The sequence below is a fragment of the Ranitomeya imitator genome, chromosome 1 (genome assembly GCF_032444005.1).
Source record: "Ranitomeya imitator isolate aRanImi1 chromosome 1, aRanImi1.pri, whole genome shotgun sequence".
Lineage (NCBI taxonomy): Eukaryota > Metazoa > Chordata > Amphibia > Anura > Dendrobatidae > Ranitomeya > Ranitomeya imitator.
This window is the reverse complement of record NC_091282.1, coordinates 694,526,445-694,548,613: the sequence shown is the minus strand read 5'-3', so window position 1 is coordinate 694,548,613 and position 22,169 is coordinate 694,526,445. Positions and strand designations below refer to the sequence as shown.

The window sequence follows — 22,169 nt, the reverse complement described above, 5'->3', positions numbered from 1 at the left end:
TCCTTCGTCTGCCCTCTCCCCCCAACCTCGCACAACAGAAATTTGATCAAGGTCTCCCTCATCTGATGAGTCTTCCATGCCCATCGCCAGTTCGTCCTCCACTTCTTTCTCGCCTCCTGCACCTTCATCAACAGTTTGGCTGCTACCATGCGCCCTCGGTAATCCCTCACCCCCAGCCTCCAATGCCAGCCGCCTTGGTGCTGCCGACCGTCTGGAACTTGGAGATATTATCCCTTTCGCAAACGACTCCTCCTGTTCCTCCTCCTCTTGTTCCACCACCTGACTCCGAATACTGTTTAAGGTGTGCTTTAGCATGTAAATCACCGGAATAGTCATGCTGATAATGGCATCGTCAGCACTAAACATCTTTGTTGCTATTTCAAAACTGTGCAGAAGGGTACATAGGACCCTGATCTGAGACCACTCCTGCAGCGTGATTAGCCCCACCTCTTGATCTCGTTGGCCCAGGCTATACGTCATAACGTATTGCACCAGGGCTCGTCGGTGCTGCCACAGTCGCTGCAACATGTGCAGAGTTGAATTCCACCGTGTGGGCACATCGCATAAAAGCCAGTGAACTGGCAGGCCCAACGACTTCTGTAGAGATGTAAGTCGTTGAGCTGCGGTCTGCGAGCGGCGGAAGTGAGCACACAGTGACCGTGCCCTCTTCAGAAGCCCATCTAGTCCGGGATAGTTGAATAAAAATTGCTGGACAACCAGGTTCAAAACGTGAGCCATACAAGGCACGTGTGTGACATTGCCCCGGCGAAGGGCCGCACCCAGGTTTGCAGCATTGTCGCACACGGCCTTCCCTGGCTGCAGGTTGAGTGGAGACAACCATTGATGGAATTTGGTCTCCAGAGCTGACCACAACTCCTCAGCTGTGTGACTCACATTTCCCAGACATTTCAATGTAATCACCGCCCGATGCCGTTGAGCCCTGGTGACAGCATAGTAAGGAGGTGGGCAGGATTCCTTCTGCGCAGTTAGAACACGGGTGGCATTACCAGACAAGCTTTGGGTGCAGGTGGAGGACCGAGAGGAGGATGAGGAGGCAGAAGCAGTGGAGGAACTTCTAGATACAGAGGATCGACGAGCAACTTGAGGGGACGGCAAGACTTGGACGGCAGCTCCTTCTCCTCATGTCATCATAGTTGCCCAGTGCTCAGTCACCGACATGTAACGCCCCTGTCCATGTCTACTCGTCCAAGTGTCTGTGGTGAAATGCACCCTGTCACACACACAGTTTCTCAAGGAAGCGGTGATGTTGTGTGCGACATGCTGGTGTAGTGCAGGCACAGCTTTCTTTGAGAAGTAGTGGCGACTGGGCATCTGGTACTGGGGCACTGCGACGGACGTAAGGTCTCGAAAATTCTCTGTGTCCACAGGCGGAAAGGCAGCATTTTTGTAGCCAACAGCTTGCAGATGGTGAAATTCAACCTCTTAGCTTTGTCATGGCTAGGAGGAAATGGTCTTTTACTTGTCCACATCTGAGGGACTGAGGGCTGGCTGCCGTGCTTAGACGGAGTTGAGTAGGGTGTCCCCGGCAAACTGCTGGTCTGTGAGGAAGGTGCAGGTGGAGATGTTATGTTGCCTTGAGCAAAAAGTGGTCTCGATGTCGGAGAGCGCTCAACACCAGCAGGTGTTTCTAATTGCAAATTTCCTGATGACCTGCCAATCACACTGGCTGTTGCGGGTAAAGAGGTGGAAGGTCTGTGTCCAAAACCATGTGCGACTGCTGTCCCCACAGTCACAGAATGAAGAGGACACGGATGCACTTGATGGGGCAGACGGTGGTTGACCTGGCCCAGTAGGCCGCATTGTAGCACAGAGAGCTTCCCACTGCAACTTATGCCTCATATCCATGTGACGGTTCATGCATGAAGTACTCAAGCTAGTCATTTTTTGGTCTCTACTGAGATTTTGGTGACAAATCTTACAGACAACATGAGTTGGGTCATCCTTTGCGATGTCAAAAAATGCCCAGGCTATGCAAAGCTTAGAGCCCGTGTGACCTGAAGAGTCACCATGACTTCAGCTCAGAGGCACAGTTGGGGTTGAGGATGCAGTTGTTGACATGCTTCTAGTACTCCGTCTCTGTCCAGGAAGGCGCAACCTAACCTCGTCGTCAGACTCTTCACTAGCATCCTTCTCCACCTCCTCTGCTGACCTCATGGACTGGCAGACTGTGGGTTGACAGTAAGTGGGGTCTCCCACCTCATCATCATCATCCTGTGTGTTCTCACACCCGTCGTCCTCAGAGCCAACCTCTTCCTGCCCTGACCGAAAAGCCAAGTTTTCGTTCCAATCAGGTATCTCAGTCTCATCATCATCTTCCTCATTGTCTCCACCAACAGGAGTTACAGTTTGGCAACGAGAGTCTACATTATGCTCAGAACCTTCTTCATCTGGGCCTGGATCCGACTCACAAAGATTCTGGGCATCAGTGCAGATCATTTCCTTGTCTGGATTCACAGAAGCTCTGGAGCAGACCTCTAATTCCCAGGCTATAGTATGAGTAAACAGCTCTGCAGACTCAACCATCTGTGTTACCCCATACTCAGATGGGCAGCTGGAGACTTGGGAGCTGTGAGGAAGCAAGTGCAATTGGGGTGACAACTCTGAGGACTGGAGTAGTTGTGAAAAACCTGCTGTTTTTGTGCCTCATCTGGAATTTTTGGCGATGCTCATAGCGATGGTCATAAGAAAGGGATCATATCAGATTGTCCACGAAATGAAGTAGACATCTTACTTTGGCTGGAAGATTGGTCTTTCTTTTACAGATGTTACTGTTGCTTTAACACCTACCCCACGGACACAACCTTTCTTCCCTTTCCAACACGCCTATTACCCTTTTCACCAGCAGCAGGCCTTTTGCCACTCATTTTGGTGCTTAACTAATTGGCAACTCTGTATCTGTAGTTGTTGGCACAACAACCGATGGATGAAAACAAGCAGAACTGAGTGGCCAAACTGTGGTACAAGGCCTAAAAGGATTTACTGGGTTAGATGCAGTAAAAATTTAGATACACAGGCGGTGTAGCTAGCTTCACAGGCAGGCTACTCCACTGATGTGCAGACACTGCTACTAAGCCCAAAAAGATTTACTGGGTTAAATGCAGTAAAAATTTAGATACACAGGCGTGCAGACACTGCTCCTAGGCCCAAAATAATTTACTGGGTTAGATGCAGTAAAAATTTAGATACACAGGCATGCAGACACTGTTCCTAGGCCCAAAACAATTTACTGGATTAGATGCAGTAAAAATGTAGATACACAGGCGGTGTAGTTAGCTTCACAGGCGGGCTACTTCGCTGACGTGCAGGCACTGCTCCTAAGCCCAAAACTATTTACTGGGTTAGATGCAGTAAAAATTTAGATACACTGGCGGTGTAGTTAGCTTCACAGGCGGGCTACTCCGCTGACGTGTAGACACTGCTCCTAAACCCAAAACTATTTAGTGGATTAGGTGCAGTAAAAATTTAGATACACAGGCGGTGTAGCTTGCTTCACAGGCAGGCTACTCCGCTGACGTGCAGACACTGCTACTAAGCCCAAAGAGATATACTGGACAAGATGCAGTAAAAATTTAGATACACAGGCATGCATATACTGCTCCTAGGCCCAAAACTATTTACTGGGTTAGATGCAGTAAAAATTTAGATACACATGTGGTGTAGCTAGCTTCACAGGCGGGCTACTCTGATGACGTGCAGACACTGCTACTAAGGCTGGGTTCACATTGCGTTAAACCCGCCCGTTAGACGGACTACGTTACACCGCGGCATTAACGCGGTGTAACATAGTCCGTCAATGCCGCCATTCAATGCAAAGTCGGACGCATCACTAACACATGCCCAAAATGGGCATGCGCTAGCGATGTGCCATCATTGAGTGATGGACCCCGAGACGCGGGCTGCAGCGTTTCCGGGTCCGTCACAGCTAGCGCAGATAGAGCTAGCAGATGCTCTATCTGCACTGGCATGCTTCTATACCAGCACTTGCATTTACAGCAGCCCGTTACTGTATGTGTTGAACGGGCTGCTGTAAGCGCAATGTGAACCCAGCCTAAACCCAAAACAATTTCCTGGGTTAGATGCAGTAAAAATTTAGATACACAGGCGGTGTAGCTAGCCTCACAGGTGGGCTACTCAGATGACTATCAGACAATGCTACCAACCCAAAAGGATTGGCTGAGCTAGATTACACCAAATGCTGTGACAAACACTTGCAAAGCACTGGCACAGACCTGCTTGGCAAAAAGTGCTAGGAACTGCTTTAACCTACACTGAAAAGGACTGATATTACAACTAGTCCCAAAACCTATCTCTCTGAAAAGTAGCTCCCAAAAAAGACTCTTAGTCTGTATAGCGCCCACAGCAGCAGCGGTGCCGTCTAACACTAAGCTGCAGCAGTGAGGAAATGGTGGCGATGGGGAAAATGTCTGGTTCTTATTGGGCAAGGACATGTGACATACACAGCCAATGACACATGCCCTTGCTTGTGTGCATCACATGCACATTGCTGTGTGTGTGTGCACTGCTGATAGGCTGAGAGACTGTAGATGCGGGAAAGAAAAAAAATGGAGATCGGCATTATTTCAGCACAGATCTATCCCCCGCCCCCACCCACTATACACTGAAACAGTCTATTAACAATGATAAACAGTTTTAATGTGCAAATCAAGTTAGGCTTTTGGTGAACGAACAGTTATCGAACAGGAACTCGAACAGCCGAATTTTAAGCAAATTGTTCGAGTTTGACGAACGACTCGAACACCGCCCAAAACAGCTCGAATTTGAAATTGGCGAACAGTTCGACTCGAACACCGCTCATCTCTAATACTTACCTTCTGATGGCCCACGGAGTCCTCCCGGCTCTCAGCGTTGTACGTGGCGGCTTCCGTTCCAAGGGAAGCATTGTGCGAATCACCTGAGATGATGACGCGATCTTGTGACCGTGACATCACAAAAGTCCTTGGCGCAAAGCATCCCTGGAAACGGAACGTATCGGGAGCACGGATGAGGAGATCGGGGGTCGTCGGAAGGTGAGAATAACCATATTTTTTATTTTTTTTAATTATTTTTAACATTCTATCTTTTACTATTGATGCTGCATAGGCAGCATCAATAGTAAAAAGTTGGTCACACTTATCAAGCACTATGCTTGACAAGTGTGGCCAACCTGTTAATCACTTTTCCAAGCGATGCTTCAAATCACTTGTAAAAGCGCAAGCATTCTGCAAGCTAAAAACCCTTGCAAAATGCTTGTGTTTTGTGGGAAAACGCATGCGAATGTGGCATGCTTTTTTTCCCGCGGCAGGGAGTTGCGGAAATGCTGTGGACATTTCCGCAGCTTTTCTGCAACGTGGGCACATAACCTTAGCGCCATCAATTTTAAGGAAGGTTCAGTTAATATGCACTGCTCAAAGATAAAGGGAACACTTAAACAACACAATATGACTCCAACTCAATCACAGTTATGTGAAATCAACCCATCCAGTTATGAAGCTACACTGATTGTGCATCAATTTCTCCTGCTATCTTGCAAATGGAACAGATAACATGTAGAAATGATAGACAATTAGCAAGGCAACCCCTATAAAGGAATGGTTCTGGGGGGGAAGAGGGGTGACCACAGACCATTTCTCTGTTCTCGTCCTTTGTGGCTGTTGTTTTAGTCATTTTTCATTTTGTCATTGTCCTCCACCCCTAGAGATACAGTATCATGAGGCAGTATCTACCAACCACAGAAGTTGCTCAGGTAGTGCAGCTCATCCAGGATGGCACATCCGTGCGAGCTGTGCCAAGAAGGGTAGCTGTGTCTGTCAGCACAGTGTCCAAAGCACGGAGCAGATACCAGGTGACAAGCCCGTATACCAGGAGACATTGAGGGGGCTTTAGGAGGCAGCAACCCAGCAGCTGGACCGCTACCTCCTCCTTTGTCCAATGAGGAATAGTGTCAGAGCCCTGCAAAATGATCTCCAGCAGGCCACTAAAATCCATGTATGTTTCTGACAGTTTGAGCAGTCTCCATGAGGGTGATATGTGTTATGAACAGGTAATTCAGAACCACAATGGACCTTGAAGTTCAGAGCACACAAGGTGATCTGACATTTACCAAAAACATAGGACGAGCTCTGAGACGTGGAAACTCTGCTGACCGCAATCCCTAATCCTAACACACCACACTAGAGGTAGCCGTGGATTGCGCCTAACGCTCCCTATGCAACTCGGCACAGCCTGAGAAACTAACTAGCCCTGAAGATAGAAAAATAAGCCTACCTTGCCTCAGAGAAATTCCCCAAAGGAAAAGGCAGCCCCCCACATATAATGACTGTGAGTAAAGATGAAATACAAACACAGAGATGAAATAGATTTAGCAAAGTGAGGCCCGACTTACTGAATAGACCGAGGATAGGAAAGATAGCTTTGCGGTCAACACAAAAACCTACAAACAACCACGCAGAGGGGCAAAAAGACCCTCCGCACCAACTAACGGTACGGAGGTGCTCCCTCTGCGTCTCAGAGCTTCCAGCAAGCAAGAAAAACCAATAAAGCAAGCTGGACAGAAAATAAAGCAAACAAAAATAACACAAGCAGAACTTAGCTTATGCAGAATAGAGAGGCCACAGGAACGATCCAGGAGGAAGCAAGACCAATACTAGAACATTGATTGGAGGCCAGGATCAAAGCACCAGGTGGAGTTAAATAGAGCAGCACCTAACGACTTAACCTCATCACCTGAGGAAGGAAACTCAGAAGCCGCAGTACCACTCTCATCCACCAAAGGAAGCTTATAGACAGAACCAGCCGCAGTACCACTCACGACCACAGGAGGGAGCTTGGCCACAGAATTCACAACAGATATGAGGGCCTGACGTCCACATTTGTGTCATTTCTTTGAAGGGCCAAACAGCCCTCCATGTGCTAGCCAGAGGTACCCTGGCTGCCATTGGGTACTGGGATGAGATCCTCAGACCCATTGTGAGACCATATGCACATGCAGTCTGCCCTGGGTTCCTTGTGATTCATGACAATGCTAGGCCTCATGAAGCTGAATTGTGTCAGCAGCTCCTGCATGATGAAGGTGTAATAAGGTGGCATGACCGAATCCATTTAAAGCAACAGGCCACAACACTCTGGCCCCTTGCACATAGAACATGTTCCAAATTATTATGCAAATTGGATTTAAGTGTCATAAAGGTTTAATTGTTTTTTTGTTGTTTTTTTTTTCAAATAATCTCATGGATGGTATTGTGTCTCAGGGCTCAACGGATCACTGAAATCAATCTTAAACACGTGTCATAATTAGTTTTCCAGGTGATTCGAATTAAGGGATTAAAACATTAGATATTTCCTGAAAACTTAAGCATGATCATCGTACTGTTAAGAGATTTGTGGCTGAATCTGAGCACAGACGTGTTCGTGCTGATAAAGGCATAATGAGGAAGGTTTCTGCCAGGCAAGTTCATCGGATTAAGAGAGCAGCTGCTAAAAAGCCATTACAAACCAGCAAACAGATATTTGAAGCTGCTGGTGCCTCTATAGTAACTCGAACCTCAAGGTGTAGGATCCTTCAAATGCTTGCTTTGGTTCATAAACCTACTATTCGGCCACCCCTATACATTGTTCGCAAGCAGAAATGGTGGCAGTGAGCTCAGACATACATGAAGACTAATGTTCAAGCAGTCTTGTTTATTGATGATTGTCGAGCAACCCTGGATGGTCCAGATGGATGGAGTAGTGGATGGTTGGTGGATGGCCACCATGTCCCAACAAGGCTGCGACATCAGCAAGGAGGTGGAGGAGTCATGTTTTGGGCCGGAATCATGGAGAAACAGCTGGTAGGGCCCTTTAAGGTTCCTGAAGGTGTGAAAATGACCTCTGCAAAGTATATAGAGTTTCTGACTTGACTGACAACTTTCTTCCATGGTATAAAAAGCAGAAACGTGCCTTCAGGAGCAAAATCATCTTCATGCATGACAATGCCCCATCTCATGCTGCAAATAATACCTCTGAGTCATTGGCTGCTATGGGCATAAAAGAAGATAAACTCATGGTGTGGCCACCATCTTCCCCTGACCTCAACCCTATAGAGAACCTTTGGAGTATCATCAAGCAAAAGATCTATGAGGGTGGGAGGCAGTTCACATCAAAATAGCAGCCCTGGGAGGCTATTCTGACTTCATGCAAAGAAATACAAGCAGAAACTCTCCAAAAACTCACAAGTTCAATGGATGCAAGAATTGTGAAGGTGATATCAAAGAAGGGGTCCTATGTTTTGAATCAGATATTTTTATTAAACCATCAAAATTGTGCATAGACAATAAAAGGAATAGTTTGTTTTCAGCAATATACAAATACACAATACTTTTTTTTTTTGTTAGAAAACTTATTTAGTCCCAAACCAAACTCCCACCCCCCTTCCCCCCACCCACTAGAGACCTGTCAAGAGTCATCCCCCACTAAATTATCACATACAAAAGTACAAGAAGAGGAAGATGACTTGTCAAAAAAAATATTTCCATAGGGGCAAAAGGTCTTCAGGTCACATTGATTCAAGCCACGGGCTCCACAACCTGTCAAAGAGGTCCATCTTATTCCTCCTAACGTAGATACTCTTCTCCAAAGCAATGATATGGTCCACTTGCTTCATAAAGTCTCTCCTTGTTGGTGGCTCTTCCCTAATCCAGAATTTGGCGATCAACTTTCGCGCAATAAATAACAGTCTAGCTATAACCGTTTTATACAGCTTATCAGTTATTACCTCCTCCACATAGCCCAAAACACATACCAGAGGATCCCGAGGCACATTACAACTATATGCCAAACCCACTTTATTCAACACCACCACCCAAAAGGAGGACAGCCTGGGGCACTGCCACAACATATGAAGGATGCCTGCTTCGGACTGCGAGCATCTAGGGCATTCTGAATTAGGCCTTAATCCGGCTTTGAACAACATGTCTGGGGTTCTGTAAGCCCTATGAATGACAAATAATTGTGACAGCCTACCAGGCTCACTCATTGATATCTTGGGCACATAATCCAATACTGATTCCCATCGGTCATCATCAATCGCCCCCAGGTCAGCCTCCCATTTCGCCCTTGCTCTAATAGGGTGCTCCGCCAGAAAAGAAAATAGAAGGAATTCATATATACCCGAAATCACCCCCTTCGTGCCTCCCCCTTCAAGGATAAAATCCAGCATAAGATCCACCTGGATTTCAACAGGCCCTCTCTTACACTGTGCCCGGTACGCATGAGAAAGACGACGGTATTGGTACATCTCAGACTCCGGGAGTAAAAATTCTTCCTGCAATATCTCAAAGTCTCTAATTCTACCCTGATGTAAAATCTGGCCCATCCGAGAGATGCCTGCCTCCCTCCAAATATGAAATCCCTCCATCTGTCTAAACTCCTGTAGGACACAGTTGTTCCAAATGGGTGAGAATCTAGTGAGTGCCCGTACACCCCTAATTCCTTTAACTTTATCCCACACCTTGTGAATGAGCCTTACAGTGCAAAATTTAGAACCTTTCTCACGGAAATGTCCCCCCTCTAGGCCCTCACTCAACACCTTTGTCCCAATCAATGATCTCAGGCTGCAAGGTGCCCGCATCCCACCTGACCCATCTCCCCATCCCTTGAAATGCTGACACTGTGAGGCCAAAAAATACAACCACGGATTGGGCAATGCCACCCCTCCCTCCGTCTTTAGTCTCTGTAGGGTTTCCTGTTTAAATCTGGGGCTCTTCCCACCCCAGATCAGCTCACCAAACAAAGATCTAATCCTCCGAAACCTATTCTGCGATATCCATATAGGGGAATTGTGCAACACATAGAGTAACTGCGGCATCACAATCATCTTTATCAGGTTAATCCTACCAATTACCGATAAGTGTAGCTTTTTCCACGCCTGGACCTTGGTACGTATCTTACGCAGAAGAGGTGCCAAATTCAGTTCCTCAAAGCTAGTCAGAGGGAGTGCGATCTGAATCCCCAAGTACTTAAATTTCTCAACTAGCCTCAACCTTGTGACAGAGTCCCCCCCATCACCGTCCCCACTATCCCCATCTATCAACATCATATTCGATTTGTCCCAATTGATCCTTAAGCCCGAATAACTCCCGAATTCCTCAATAATGGCCTCCGTCTTTACCAAGGTCCCCTCGGAATCCTCCAAGAAGAGCAGGATATCATCAGCGTATAACGCTACTTTTTCTTCCGCCTCCCCGTACATAAAACCCTTCACCTCCCGGGACCCTCTGATCTTTGCGGCAAGGGGTTCCACCGCCAAGGCGAAGAGCAGCGGGGACAGAGGGCAGCCCTGTCTAGTACCTCTAGATAAAGAGAAAGTCTCAGAGAGAGCGTCATTCACTCTAATTTTGGCCACCGGAGAAGAGTACAACAGCCGCACCCATGAGATAAATTTAGGTCCAAACCCCATTCGTTCCAGTACTGACCACAAATAACTCCACTCCACGCAATCAAAAGCCTTATGAGCGTCCAAGGATACCACAACCCGTTTGCCAACATTGTCAGAAGGGATTTGCAAATTTAAAAATAACCTTCTCAGATTAAGTGCCGTTGATTTATTGGGCATAAAGCCTGACTGATCCGGGTGAACCAGTCTGTCAATCACCCTAGATAACCTGTTTGCCAGAGCTTTTGCCAGTATCTTAATGTCAGCCGTCAAAAGTGAGATTGGTCTATAGGATTCTGGTAATTGTGGGTCCTTGTCGGCCTTAGGGATAACGACCACGATAGCCTCTCTCATTGAAACAGGTAACTCCCCTCTTTCCAATGACCTATTATACACCTCCGACAGTTTGGCCAACAAAGTTTCTTTCAATACCTTGTACATCTCAGCTGGAATACCATCCGCCCCCGGAGCCCTACCCCCAGCAACCCCCGCCAAAGCGGCCCCCAATTGAAGGGGTCCTATGTTAACATGTAACTTGGCCTGTTAGGAGGTTTTGAAGTTAAATGGCTTTTTTGTTCTGTGAATGTGACCTCCTAATGCTGCAAATTCCACAAATGAGCATTTTCAGTTCTTTAAAACATATCAAATGTTAAAAACTTCTACTGTGCCTAATCATTTGGAACAGTGCATTTTGAGTTTTTATTAATTTTGGAGATTACCGGTATACTGTTATCATTGGGAGGTTTCTTCAATAAAATTCGATGTATAATCTAACGGGTGATGACTTTTATTAGACTGACAGTCATTTGCACCGACCATTTAGGAAAATCCGAGAAAAATGTAATTTGCATAATAATTTGGAACATGGTGTACAACAGACAGGACAGATGCAGTCCCATGCAATTTACCTGTTCTTCCCGGTCACTGCAGCACGGGCACCAGGGGTCCAAGAAAACAACTCAGTCACAGTTGTAATCCAACAGGAAAAACATTTTTATTGTTGAAAAGGAAGATGCAATAAACTGGATAAAACTTCCTGCACTCTCCCTAGCCACCTTCACCTTAGTATCATCAGCAGCAGAAGTAGTAGTTCACAAGCCGGTATCTGGATGCTGAGGGTATGTTTCCACGTTCAGTATTCGCTGCGGATTGGATGCTGAATACAGCCGCAGCATCCAATCCACAGTGGCCAGATGTTACAGCACAGCATAGTGGAGGGGATTTTATGAAATCCCATCTCCACTATTTGTGCAAGGATGCTTCAGGCTTATCTGCGTAATCGGACATGCGGCACGTCTTTCTAGACCACAGCATGCCTATTTATCTTGCAGAGGCGCTCAGTCTCTGCAAGATAAATATCACAGTCCAATGTATAGGATGCGGTGATTCCACATGGTTCAATGAACACATGCGGAATCACTGCGCGTACAAAAGCCAGCAGCGCTTTGGACGGAGCTGCGTCCAAAGCGCTGCCAATTCGGACCGTGGAAACATACCCTTATAGTCCTCGGTGGGGCACCTTCACAGTCTTGGTACTCGCTTCACTGTCCGGGGGTCCGGGGCAGCACTCCCTCCCCTCCAGGGGAGTTTTTGGTTCCAGACGCTGCTGAGCACCTGCCATGGGCAAGCCTGCCCGGGCATGGACTTCCTGTCCCTTTTTTGTGGCTGCTAACCCAGCCCCCTTAATTAACCTCTGCTGTACCCTACTAAAACATGGGCACAGATACCATATTACAATACACAGAATTAAAGGGAACTTTACATAGTAAACCATAATACACAGCAGACGTAAAAACACTACATATGAGACATGGCACATTCATCATACAAAAGGGGTCGCATGGGCTCCGTGTGTAGGAGGGGGGAAGCAAACGGGGGTTTCCGCCACCTCCCTACAAAGGCATAGATGCTATAGACTGGCCTGCCCATTCCCCAGACCTGAATCCCATCAAGCACATCTGGGACATTATGTCTCGTTCCATCCACCAATGCCACATTGCACCACAGACAGGGGCGTAACTACAACAGGTGCAGGGGTTGCAATCGCACCCGGGCCCTGGAGCCTAGGGGGCCCTAAAAGTCCCTTTGGCTTATAGAAAAAGACTATTGCAATTAAATATTTAAAATATTTGGGGGGCCCTGTTGGAGCTTTCGCATCGGGGACCATGAGTTTCAAGTTACGCCACAGACTATCCAGAAGTTGACTGATGCTTTAATCCAGGTTTGGGAGGAGATCCCTCAGGAGAACATCTGCCGCCTCATATTTCCATTTTGCTCGAAAACTATCTGAGCACACTATTGAGGGGATCTTGTTCAGTGAACTAGAGGTAGAGCTTTTCCCTCCTCCTCTTTACATAGGAGATGACAGTTGCTACTGGTATGACTTTATCTCATTAATGTAACATTCTGTCTTCACTAAATATAGATTTTACAATAGAATTGAGAGTTTTAAAACATTATTGATAAGTCTTGGCAGAGAAAGAAGCAGATTTCTCTGATAAGATGCTTTAAAAAAGCTTCTTATTTTCATGTGTGCTGTTTATGAAATAAAAATTAAAAAAAAAATTATGGTTACTCTTAAAGGTTTTTTATATTTAAGTGGTAAAAAATTTGTGTAAAAAAAATAGTTTGCTGCAATTGGTAACTTTGATATTTTTTTTCTTGATGGGATGTTTTTGGGGGAAGTGCAGCAACTGAAAACTGCATAACATAAGGCATGACGTAAGGATGGTCACCCCTATGTGATCCCTTTTTTACGCACCAATTAACTTACAAAGGGCGAATCTGTTCCTGATCACGGTTATACAGGCTGCGTTTTTTTTTTTCATGCCGATCATTGGTCTGTGTGCAAAAAGCCATTAATGTGAACAGCTAGATTAACTTGCATTGGTTTGTGTGCTGTGTGTACACTATCAGTTTTGCATACGGACAGCACAAGAACGTGTAAGATGTTGGTCAGAGCCAGCCCTTTGGAGGAGTTTCCTCCTGCTGCATGGAGATGATGGCTAGCAGTGGCCGCAGCTACAGGCTTCAGAACTAAAAACCTCCCCAAAAATGAACATTAAACCAAAATATCAAGAAACATTGTTCAAATAGTTTATTAAGTATGATTTAAAAAACGGAGAAACTGACAAGATAATTCGCAATAAATATCATAGTGCAAAAATAAATCATGTAGGGTACAGATCAAATATACATACTGAAGAATAATCTCCAAAGGGACAGACCTATAAGTGCAAAAGTGTATCATGAACGATCTAAAAAGACTAAATAAAGTGCATGGAAAGCCTCTAAGAAAATACTGGTACCAGTGTAGAGATGATCTGTAGTTCCCAGGAGCTGGAGTCCTGCACTCCAACATTAGATTAAGAGCAGGGCTCTAGAGTCCCATTCTTGGGACTCTACGTCTCCAAGCTCCAGATCACTTGGGGTCCCAGTGGTCTGAACACCAGTGGTCTGAGAGCCAGTGCTCAGCAATTTTTTCCCTATCCTTAGATAACTGACTGAGACTGACAATTCCAAAGATTATCCGGTCACATTGCAGAATAAAATTTTCACACTTTCATCATTTTCATTTTAATATGAATATGTAAAGTAAAATAAAAAGACGACTTACCAGACAGTTAGTGCATTCCGGGTATAAATGTGACTGAACGCAGAAGCATCTCCGCAGATGGAGGAATTGTGTAGTCTCAGACGTTGACCCGCCTGTGGATGAACATTAGATGTGCACTGTCTATAGGTCAGTAATCAGATGACATGCAGCATCCTGATTTATCCAGTGCTTGCTAGCTGACTGAGGCATGTAAGTGCCCGTGCCCTGGAGACACAAACTCAAACAAACTATCCTGCCCGCTAGTGCATTTTTATTGCTGTCCATATTATAGCCAATTTCCTCCTTACTGCATTTCAAGTTGTCGTGTTGTTTAGCAACACGGATAATTACTGTAATCTCACATGATTATGTTTTATGGTCATTATATTTGATGAATGACATTTTTGTTAGTTGTCTTAATTAGTGAAAAGGTGGACACAATCTTTGCTGAAATCATAACTGGTAATTGTGCCATGCTAAGTGTTAATGCTGAATGATGTGACCTGAGTCAGGGGCATAGGTAGAAATCATGGAGTCACCTAGTAAAAGCCGTACTTGCCCCCTCCCATCCTTATAGTTAAATTAGTGACGAAATGTACAATTGGTGGAGAAAGGTTGAATTTGATGGACCGAGGTCGTTTTCAACCTATGTAACTATGTAACAGAGTAGGCTGAGATTACGGTGCATAGTCACAGTTGAAAAAGAGAAGACCTTACTACTTTTTGAAGGACATGTACTGAGGCATGTACACAGTAATAGTGCCCCTACTGATGCCTTTAGTGTCCCACTAGTTAACCCCTTCAGTGAACACCGTTAAAAAAAATAACGAGGCAAAAAAACAATGCATTATCATTATGCTGCCGAACAAAAAGTGCAATAAAACGCGATCTAAAAGACTAATGTAAATAAAAATGGTACGGCTGAAAACGTCATCTTGTCACGCAAAAAATCGAGCCGCCATACAGCTCTATCAGCTGAAAAATAGAAAAGTTGTAGCTCTCAGAATAAAGCGATGCAAAAATTATTTTTTTTTCTATAAAATAGTTTTTATTGTGTAAAAGCGCCAAAACATACAAAAATATATAAATGGGGTATTGCTGTAATCCAGTGTTCCCCAAGTCCAGTCCTCAAGAGCCAACAACATGTTTTCAGGATTTCCTTACTATTAGGCCGGCGTCACACTAGAGAGAAATACAGATAAGGGAGAGGCGCAAAAACAACGCATTGCACATGGACCAATGTTTCTCTATGGGGCAGCTCCTATCTGCCGTATATTTCTCGGACGTATTTTACAGGCTGAGAAAATCATAGCATGCTACGTTTGTCAGCATATTTCTACAAAAATACGCCAATGAAAGTCTATGGGGGCGAGAAAAATACAGATTATACACGGACCATCGGTGTGATTTGCGAGAAATATGCACCGATGTCCTATAGAAAAGCCAATAATTCAGTGCGGTGTACAGTAAAATCACACTGACAGGTTAGAATAGAATAGAGAAAATAAATGTCTACACATAGAATAGGTAGATATATACAGTACAGACCAAAAGTTTGGACACACCTTCTCATTTAAAGATTTTTCTGTATTTTCATGACTATGAAAATTGTACATTCACACTGAAGGCATCAAAACTATGAATTAACACATGTGGAATTATATACTTAACAAAAAAGCGTGAAACTGAAATTATGTCTTATATTCTAGGTTCTTTAAAGTAGCCACCTTTTGCTTTGATGACTGCTTTGCACACTCTTGGCATTCTCTTGATGAGCCTCAAGAGGTAGTCACCGGAAATGATCTTCCAACAATCTTGAAGGAGTTCCCAGAGATGCTTAGCACTTATTGGCCCTTTTGCCTTCACTTTGCGGTCCAGCTCACCCCAAACCATCTCGATTGGGTTCAGGTCTGGTGACTGTGGAGGCCAGGTAATCTGGCGTAGCACCCCATCACTCTCCTTCTTGGTCAAATAGCCCTTACACAGCCTGGAGGTGTGTCTGGGGTCATTGTCCTGTTGAAAAATAAATGATGGTCCAACTAAACGCAAACCGGATGGAATAGCATGCCGTTGCAAGATGCTGTGTTAGCCATGCTGGTTCAGTATGCCTTCAGTTTTGAATAAATCCCCAACAGTGTCACCAGGAAAGTACTCCCACACCATCACACCTCCTCCTCCATGCTTCACGGTGGGAATCAGGCATGTAGAGTCCATCCGTTCACCTTTTCTGCTTTGCACAAAGACATGGTGGTTGGAACCAAAGATCTCAAATTTGGACTCATCAGACCAAAGCATAGATTTCCGCTGGTCTAATGTCCATTCCTTGTGTTCTTTAGCCCAAACAAGTCTCTTCTGCTTGTTGCCTGTCCTTAGCAGTGGTTTCCTAGCAGCTATTTTACCATTAAGGCCTGCTGCACAAAGTCTCCTCTTATCAGTTGTTGTAGAGATGTGTCTGCTGCTAGAACTCTGTGCGGCATTGACCTGGTCTCTAATCTGAGCTGCTGTTAACTTGCGATTTCTGAGGCTGGTCACTCGGATAAGCATCCTCAGAAGCAGAGGTGACTCTTGGTCTTCCTTTCCTGGGGCGGTCCTCATGTGAGACAGTTTCTTTGTAGCACTTGATGGTTTTTGCCACTGCACTTGGGGACACTTTCAAATTTTTCCCAATTTTTCGGACTGACTGACCTTCATTTCTTAAAGTAATGATGGCCACTCGTTTTTCTTTACTTAGCTGCTTTTTTCTTGCCATAATACAAATTCTAACCGTCTATTCAGTACGACTATCAGCTGTGTATCCACCAGACTTCTGCTCAACACAACTGATGGTCCCAACCCCAATTATAAGGCAAGAAATCCCACTTATTAAACCTGACAGGGCACACATGTGTAGTGAAAACCATTCCTGGTGACTACCTCTTGAAGCTTATCAAGAGAATGCCAAGAGTGTGTAAAGCAGTCATCAAAGCAGAAGGTGGCTACTTTGAGGAACCTAGAAAATAAGACATAATTTCAGTTGTTTCACACTTTTTTGTTAAGTATATAATTCCACATGTGTTAATTCATAGTTTTGATGCCTTCAGTGTGAATGTACAATTTTCATAGTCATGAAAATACAGAAAATATTTTGTATAAATATATATATATGCAGTGCCGGCAAAAAAAAATCTTTACAAGACTGCCAAATAACAAAATCGGCTGAGCTGCACATAGCAACCAATCAGAGGGCAGCTTTCGCTTTACCAGAGTGAAAACTGAGCATTGATTGGTTGATATTTGCAACAAAGCCAGCTTTAATATTAGACAGTTTTTTATTATCTCCCCCATTGTGTACACTTTTAAAAAGTGAAATTATGATGTGGATGTTATATGTAAAGTTTTTTTTTGCTGCACAAATGCAAAGATTTTTTTTTTGCCGGCACTGTATATATATATATATATATATATATATATATATATATATATATATACGGTATATGTATGTATATGTCAGTGACACACATATATATATTTATGTTCAAAGAGAAAGAAAAAAGTGGTGCTGCACAGCCTTAATGCCTTGAGCGGACTGATCACAGTCCAATCGCGGTGGGAAGAGAGCCTGACTTCGGCAATGGAGGTGCTCGCATGAAAACAGGTGCACATATCATGAACATGAAAAGAAGTATGCGGGTGTCGTAGAAGCGCTTTTATCAGCGCGAAACGACCGTCGTCATTCCCTGCTCACCTCCCTTCCATCTGCACTCACTCGGGCCGTGAAGCTGTTATTTTTATGTCTTAAATAAAGGACTGGACCACACGAAGCTTGGTGAGTGCTGCCGCATACTTCTTTTCATGTTCATGATATATATATTTATATTTCATACAGAGCTAGATAGCATAAAAGCCGGTAATTCAATTGCCGCTTTTGCTACCTCCTTATCAAACCCGACAGGATATGAGACATGGTTTACATACAGTAAGCCATTTCATATCCCTTATATTTTTACATATTCCTCACGAATAATGTTAGTAGTGTGTGCAAAATTTGGGAGCTCTAGGTGTTAAAATAAAGGGTTAAATCACGGAAAAAACTGGAGTGGGCTCCCGCGCAATTTTCTCCACCAGAGTGGGAAAGCCAGTGACTGAGGGCAGATATTAATAGCCTTGAGAGGACCATGGTTATTGGCCCCCCTGGCTAAAAACATCTGTCCCCAGCCACCCCAGAAAAGGCATATCTGTAAGATACGCCTATTCTGGCACTTAGCCACTCTCTTCCCACTCCCAAGTAGCAGTGGGATATGGGGTAATAAGGAGTTAATGTCACCTTGCTATTGTAAGGTGACATTAAGCCTGCTTAATAATTGAGAGATGTCAATAAGACACCTTTCCATTATTAATTCAATAGTAATAAAGGGTTAAAAATACACACACACATTATGAAAAAAGTATTTCAATGAAATAAATAAACACATGGGGGTTTAACATCTTTATTGTACGCTCAATCCAACCGACGACCCTCACTCTTCTGGAAAAAAAAGGAAAATAAAAAAGCAACAATATCCCATACCTATCTGCCTTACAGTCATGTCCCATGCTGTAAAACCATCTGAAGGGGTTAAATACATTTACAACCAGGAGCCTGCTAATGCAGCCGCCCCTGGCTGTAATAACTGGGGAATGAGTGGAATGCAGCTTCGTTGACTTGCGGTGCCATCATAGAAGCTGCAATTTCTCCTGTTACCCTTATGAAAATGCAAAATTTGGGGCAAAAAAAGATTTATCTGGGAAAAATTGTATTTTTTTATTTTCATGGCTCTACGTTATAAACTTCTGTGAAGCACCTGTGAGTTCAAGGTGCTCAATACACTTCTAGATAAGTTCCAAAAGGGGTGTAGTTTCCAAAATGGTGTCACTTGTTGAGGGTTTCTTCTGTTTAGGCACATCAGGGGCTCTCCAAACATGACATGGTGTCTGCTAATTATACCAGCAAATTCAATGTGAAATGGCGCTCCTTCCCTTCCGAGCCCTACCGTGTGCCAAAATTGTATATTTCCCCCACATATGGGGTATCTGCATGCTCACTAGAAATTGCACAACAAAGTTTATGTTCCATTTTTTCCTGTTTCCTTTGCAAAAGTAAAAGAAATTATGGTAGGTCTAAAAGAAAATTTGTATGAAAGAAAAGTATTGTATATACTCGAGTATAAGCTGAGATTTTCAGCCCATTTTTGGGAGCTGAAAGTCCCCCTCCTGGCTTATACTTGAGTCATACCCAGGGGTTGGCAGGGGAGGGGGAGCAGGGGCTGTCTAATTATACTCACCTGCTCCTGGCGCGGTCCCTGCAGGTCCCTGTTTCCCCGGCGCTGCAGCTTCTTCATGTACTGAGCGGTCACATGGTACTGCTCATTACAGTAATTAATATGCGGCTCCACCTGCCATAGGGTTGGAGCCGCATATTCATTACTGTAATGAGCGGTAACAGTGACCGCTCAATACAGGAAGAAGCTGCGGCGCCGGGGAACCAGGGCCCGCACCAGGAGCAGGTGAGTATAATGGGTTGGAGGAGCACTGCGCGATAGTCACCTTTCCTCGTTCTGGTGCCGCTCCATCTTCAGCGTCTTCTGCAGTGATGCTCAGGTCAGAGGGCGTGGTGACGTGGTTAGTGCGTGCCCTCTGCCTGAACGTCACTGCAGAAAACACTGAAGACGGAGCGGCATCGGAATGAGGAAAGGTGAATATTGTAAGTGCCGGGAGCCTGAGCGACGAGAGGTGAGTATGTGATTTTTTTCTTTTATCACAGCAACAGCAAAGGGGCAAGTGTCTGTATGGAGCATCTTATGGGGCCATAATTAATGGTTGTGCAGCATTATATGGGGCAAGTCTCTATATGGAGCATCTTATGAGGTCATAATTAACGTTTGTGCACCATTATATGGGGCAAGTGTTTATATGGAGCATCTTATGGGACCATAATTAACGTTTGTGGAGCATTGTATGGGGCAAGTGGGTCTATGGAGCATCTTATGTGGCCATTATTAACCTATATGCAGGATTATATGGGGATATGGGGCATATTTTAATATGGAGCATCTTATGGGGCCAATCATAAACTTTATGGAGCATTATATGGGGCTCTTGATTCAATATCAATATTCAAAAACATTTAACCTACTGATGTCTCAATTAATTTTACTTTTATTGGTACCTATTTTTACTTTTGACATTTAGGCCGGGGTCACACTAGCGAGTTTTACGGACATATGAGAGGCGCAGAAAATACGCATTGCACACGGACCAATGATTTTCTATGGGGCAGCTCCTATCTGCCGTATTTTACGCATCCTTATTATACGGTATTGTACGGCCGTAGAAAATCGCAGCATGCTGCGTTTGTCAACGTATTGCGCAAAAAATCCACCAATGAGGGCGAGAAAAATACGGATTACACACGGACCAACAGAAATCGCTGGTCAACTTTTAACCCTTATAACTTCCTAACAAAAATAAATTATGTTTCAAAAATTGTGCTGATGTAAAGTAGACATGTGGGAAATGTTACTTATTAAGTATTTTGTGCAATATGACTCTCTGAAGCAAGAGATAGTATACAGACAGGACAGTACGGGATCCCAGATGATTCTGTGAGATAAAAGATTTTTTTTCTGTGAGGTAAATAATTCACAGAAAGAATCAGCTGTGATCCTGTGCGGTCATAACTGTATTCTCTATTTTCCTTCCTCCCCTGCCCAGGAGATGTAATATGATCAAACCATGTTTCTTCACGGTGAGACACGGCCATTACACAGTACACAGCAGGGGCACATTTATAAGATTATCTCAGCACAGGAACATTTTATTTAACACATCCAATTGTAGAAATTATTTTTATTCTAAAGTCTATTGATCAAAATGTACTTTGTTCAAGGGGAAAACCCCTTTAATCAAGGAGCACCGATCATAAATACATTTGATATTCTGATCACAGCAGTTACTGATAGTCGGGATGGTTACAATAACACTAAATTTATATAATTTTTAATGTTGCGCTACTTTTACACAGTTGTGGTTTTACATACAGCGTTTTTGCTGATATTTTTTTGTTTGCTACACTTTTGCAATAAAAAAAATGTAGCCAGTTATTAGCCAGTCTATATGTTCACAAATGATGCACTACACATCTCTGGGCAGGGGATTTCAGAGTCCAAATGTTACATTTTTGTGATTTTTTTTTTTTTTAATGTTCTTTTTGTGTGTTTTTTTTTTTTTTTTACCATTTTCTTTATTTTTTCCAGTATGCAGCATGTTCTAGGTACGGTGTTCTTTCTTTCTCTATCTTTTTTCTTTTTGCTATTGTATTTTCTCCCTTACTCTTTTTACATGTGCACATTTCCCTCTTGGCTCATCTTTTGATAAAAATGATAGCAAAGTTCTGGAACGTAATGAGCCCTGTGCAAAGCTGGTGTTACTACATTTACATTTATCGCTCCTCATTACGATAATGATGTTTTATTACCTATTGTGAGAAATGCCTCATCCATTCTAATGTGTTCATTCGGCATACATTTGACATGATGTGTTTCTTTTTCATTAGCACAATGCACCTATTCCTCAAGGGGGTCGAGGAGCAATTCAGTTTGTGACACAGTATCAGCACTCGAGCGGACAACGGAGAATTTGTGTAACCACAATTGCAAGGAAGTAAGAATCATTCTTCTTTATAAATACACAGTGTGAAGAAAATAAATGAAATTACCAGTCTAAAGTTAAAAAAAAGCTTGAAGGAAGATATTTTGTATGAGCTAGGTTGAAGTATCATCTTTCGGTAATCTGGCATGGTTTGGGGAATGGAAACTTTAAGTATGACATGTCTCAGCAAGCCCAACTTCACACCATGCATTCTCTATGGAACTACTAGCCGTGAACATAATTACTGGGTTGGTCAATTAAGTCTTTTTTTTTTTTTTAAATGTGATATAACAAGAAAAGTGAAAGTCCTTTAAAGGCCCATCATATAAAGGCTGTTTTATTCAAAAACAATTTCTAGTGTTGTATGAAGTCTGTGTCCTAACAGCTCCATAAACTTACTGACAGGCATTGTGTCATAGCTTAGCTAACTTTCTTGACTTTACTGAAGATGACTTTACTTAAAGGGAACGTATCACCAGG

The 22,169-nt window shown here is 43.9% G+C and overlaps 1 protein-coding gene across 1 annotated transcript in view; it reads left to right on the top strand.

Annotated features, from left to right (window-relative positions):
* LOC138642474 (protein transport protein Sec23A) overlaps positions 1–22,169 on the top strand; it is a 354,941-nt gene that overhangs the window by 231,733 nt on the left and 101,039 nt on the right. Inside the window, exon 13 of the mRNA XM_069730653.1 lies at positions 21,595–21,701. Within this exon, the coding sequence (XP_069586754.1) occupies positions 21,595–21,701 (107 nt within the window). The remainder of the gene's footprint in view (positions 1–21,594; positions 21,702–22,169) is intronic.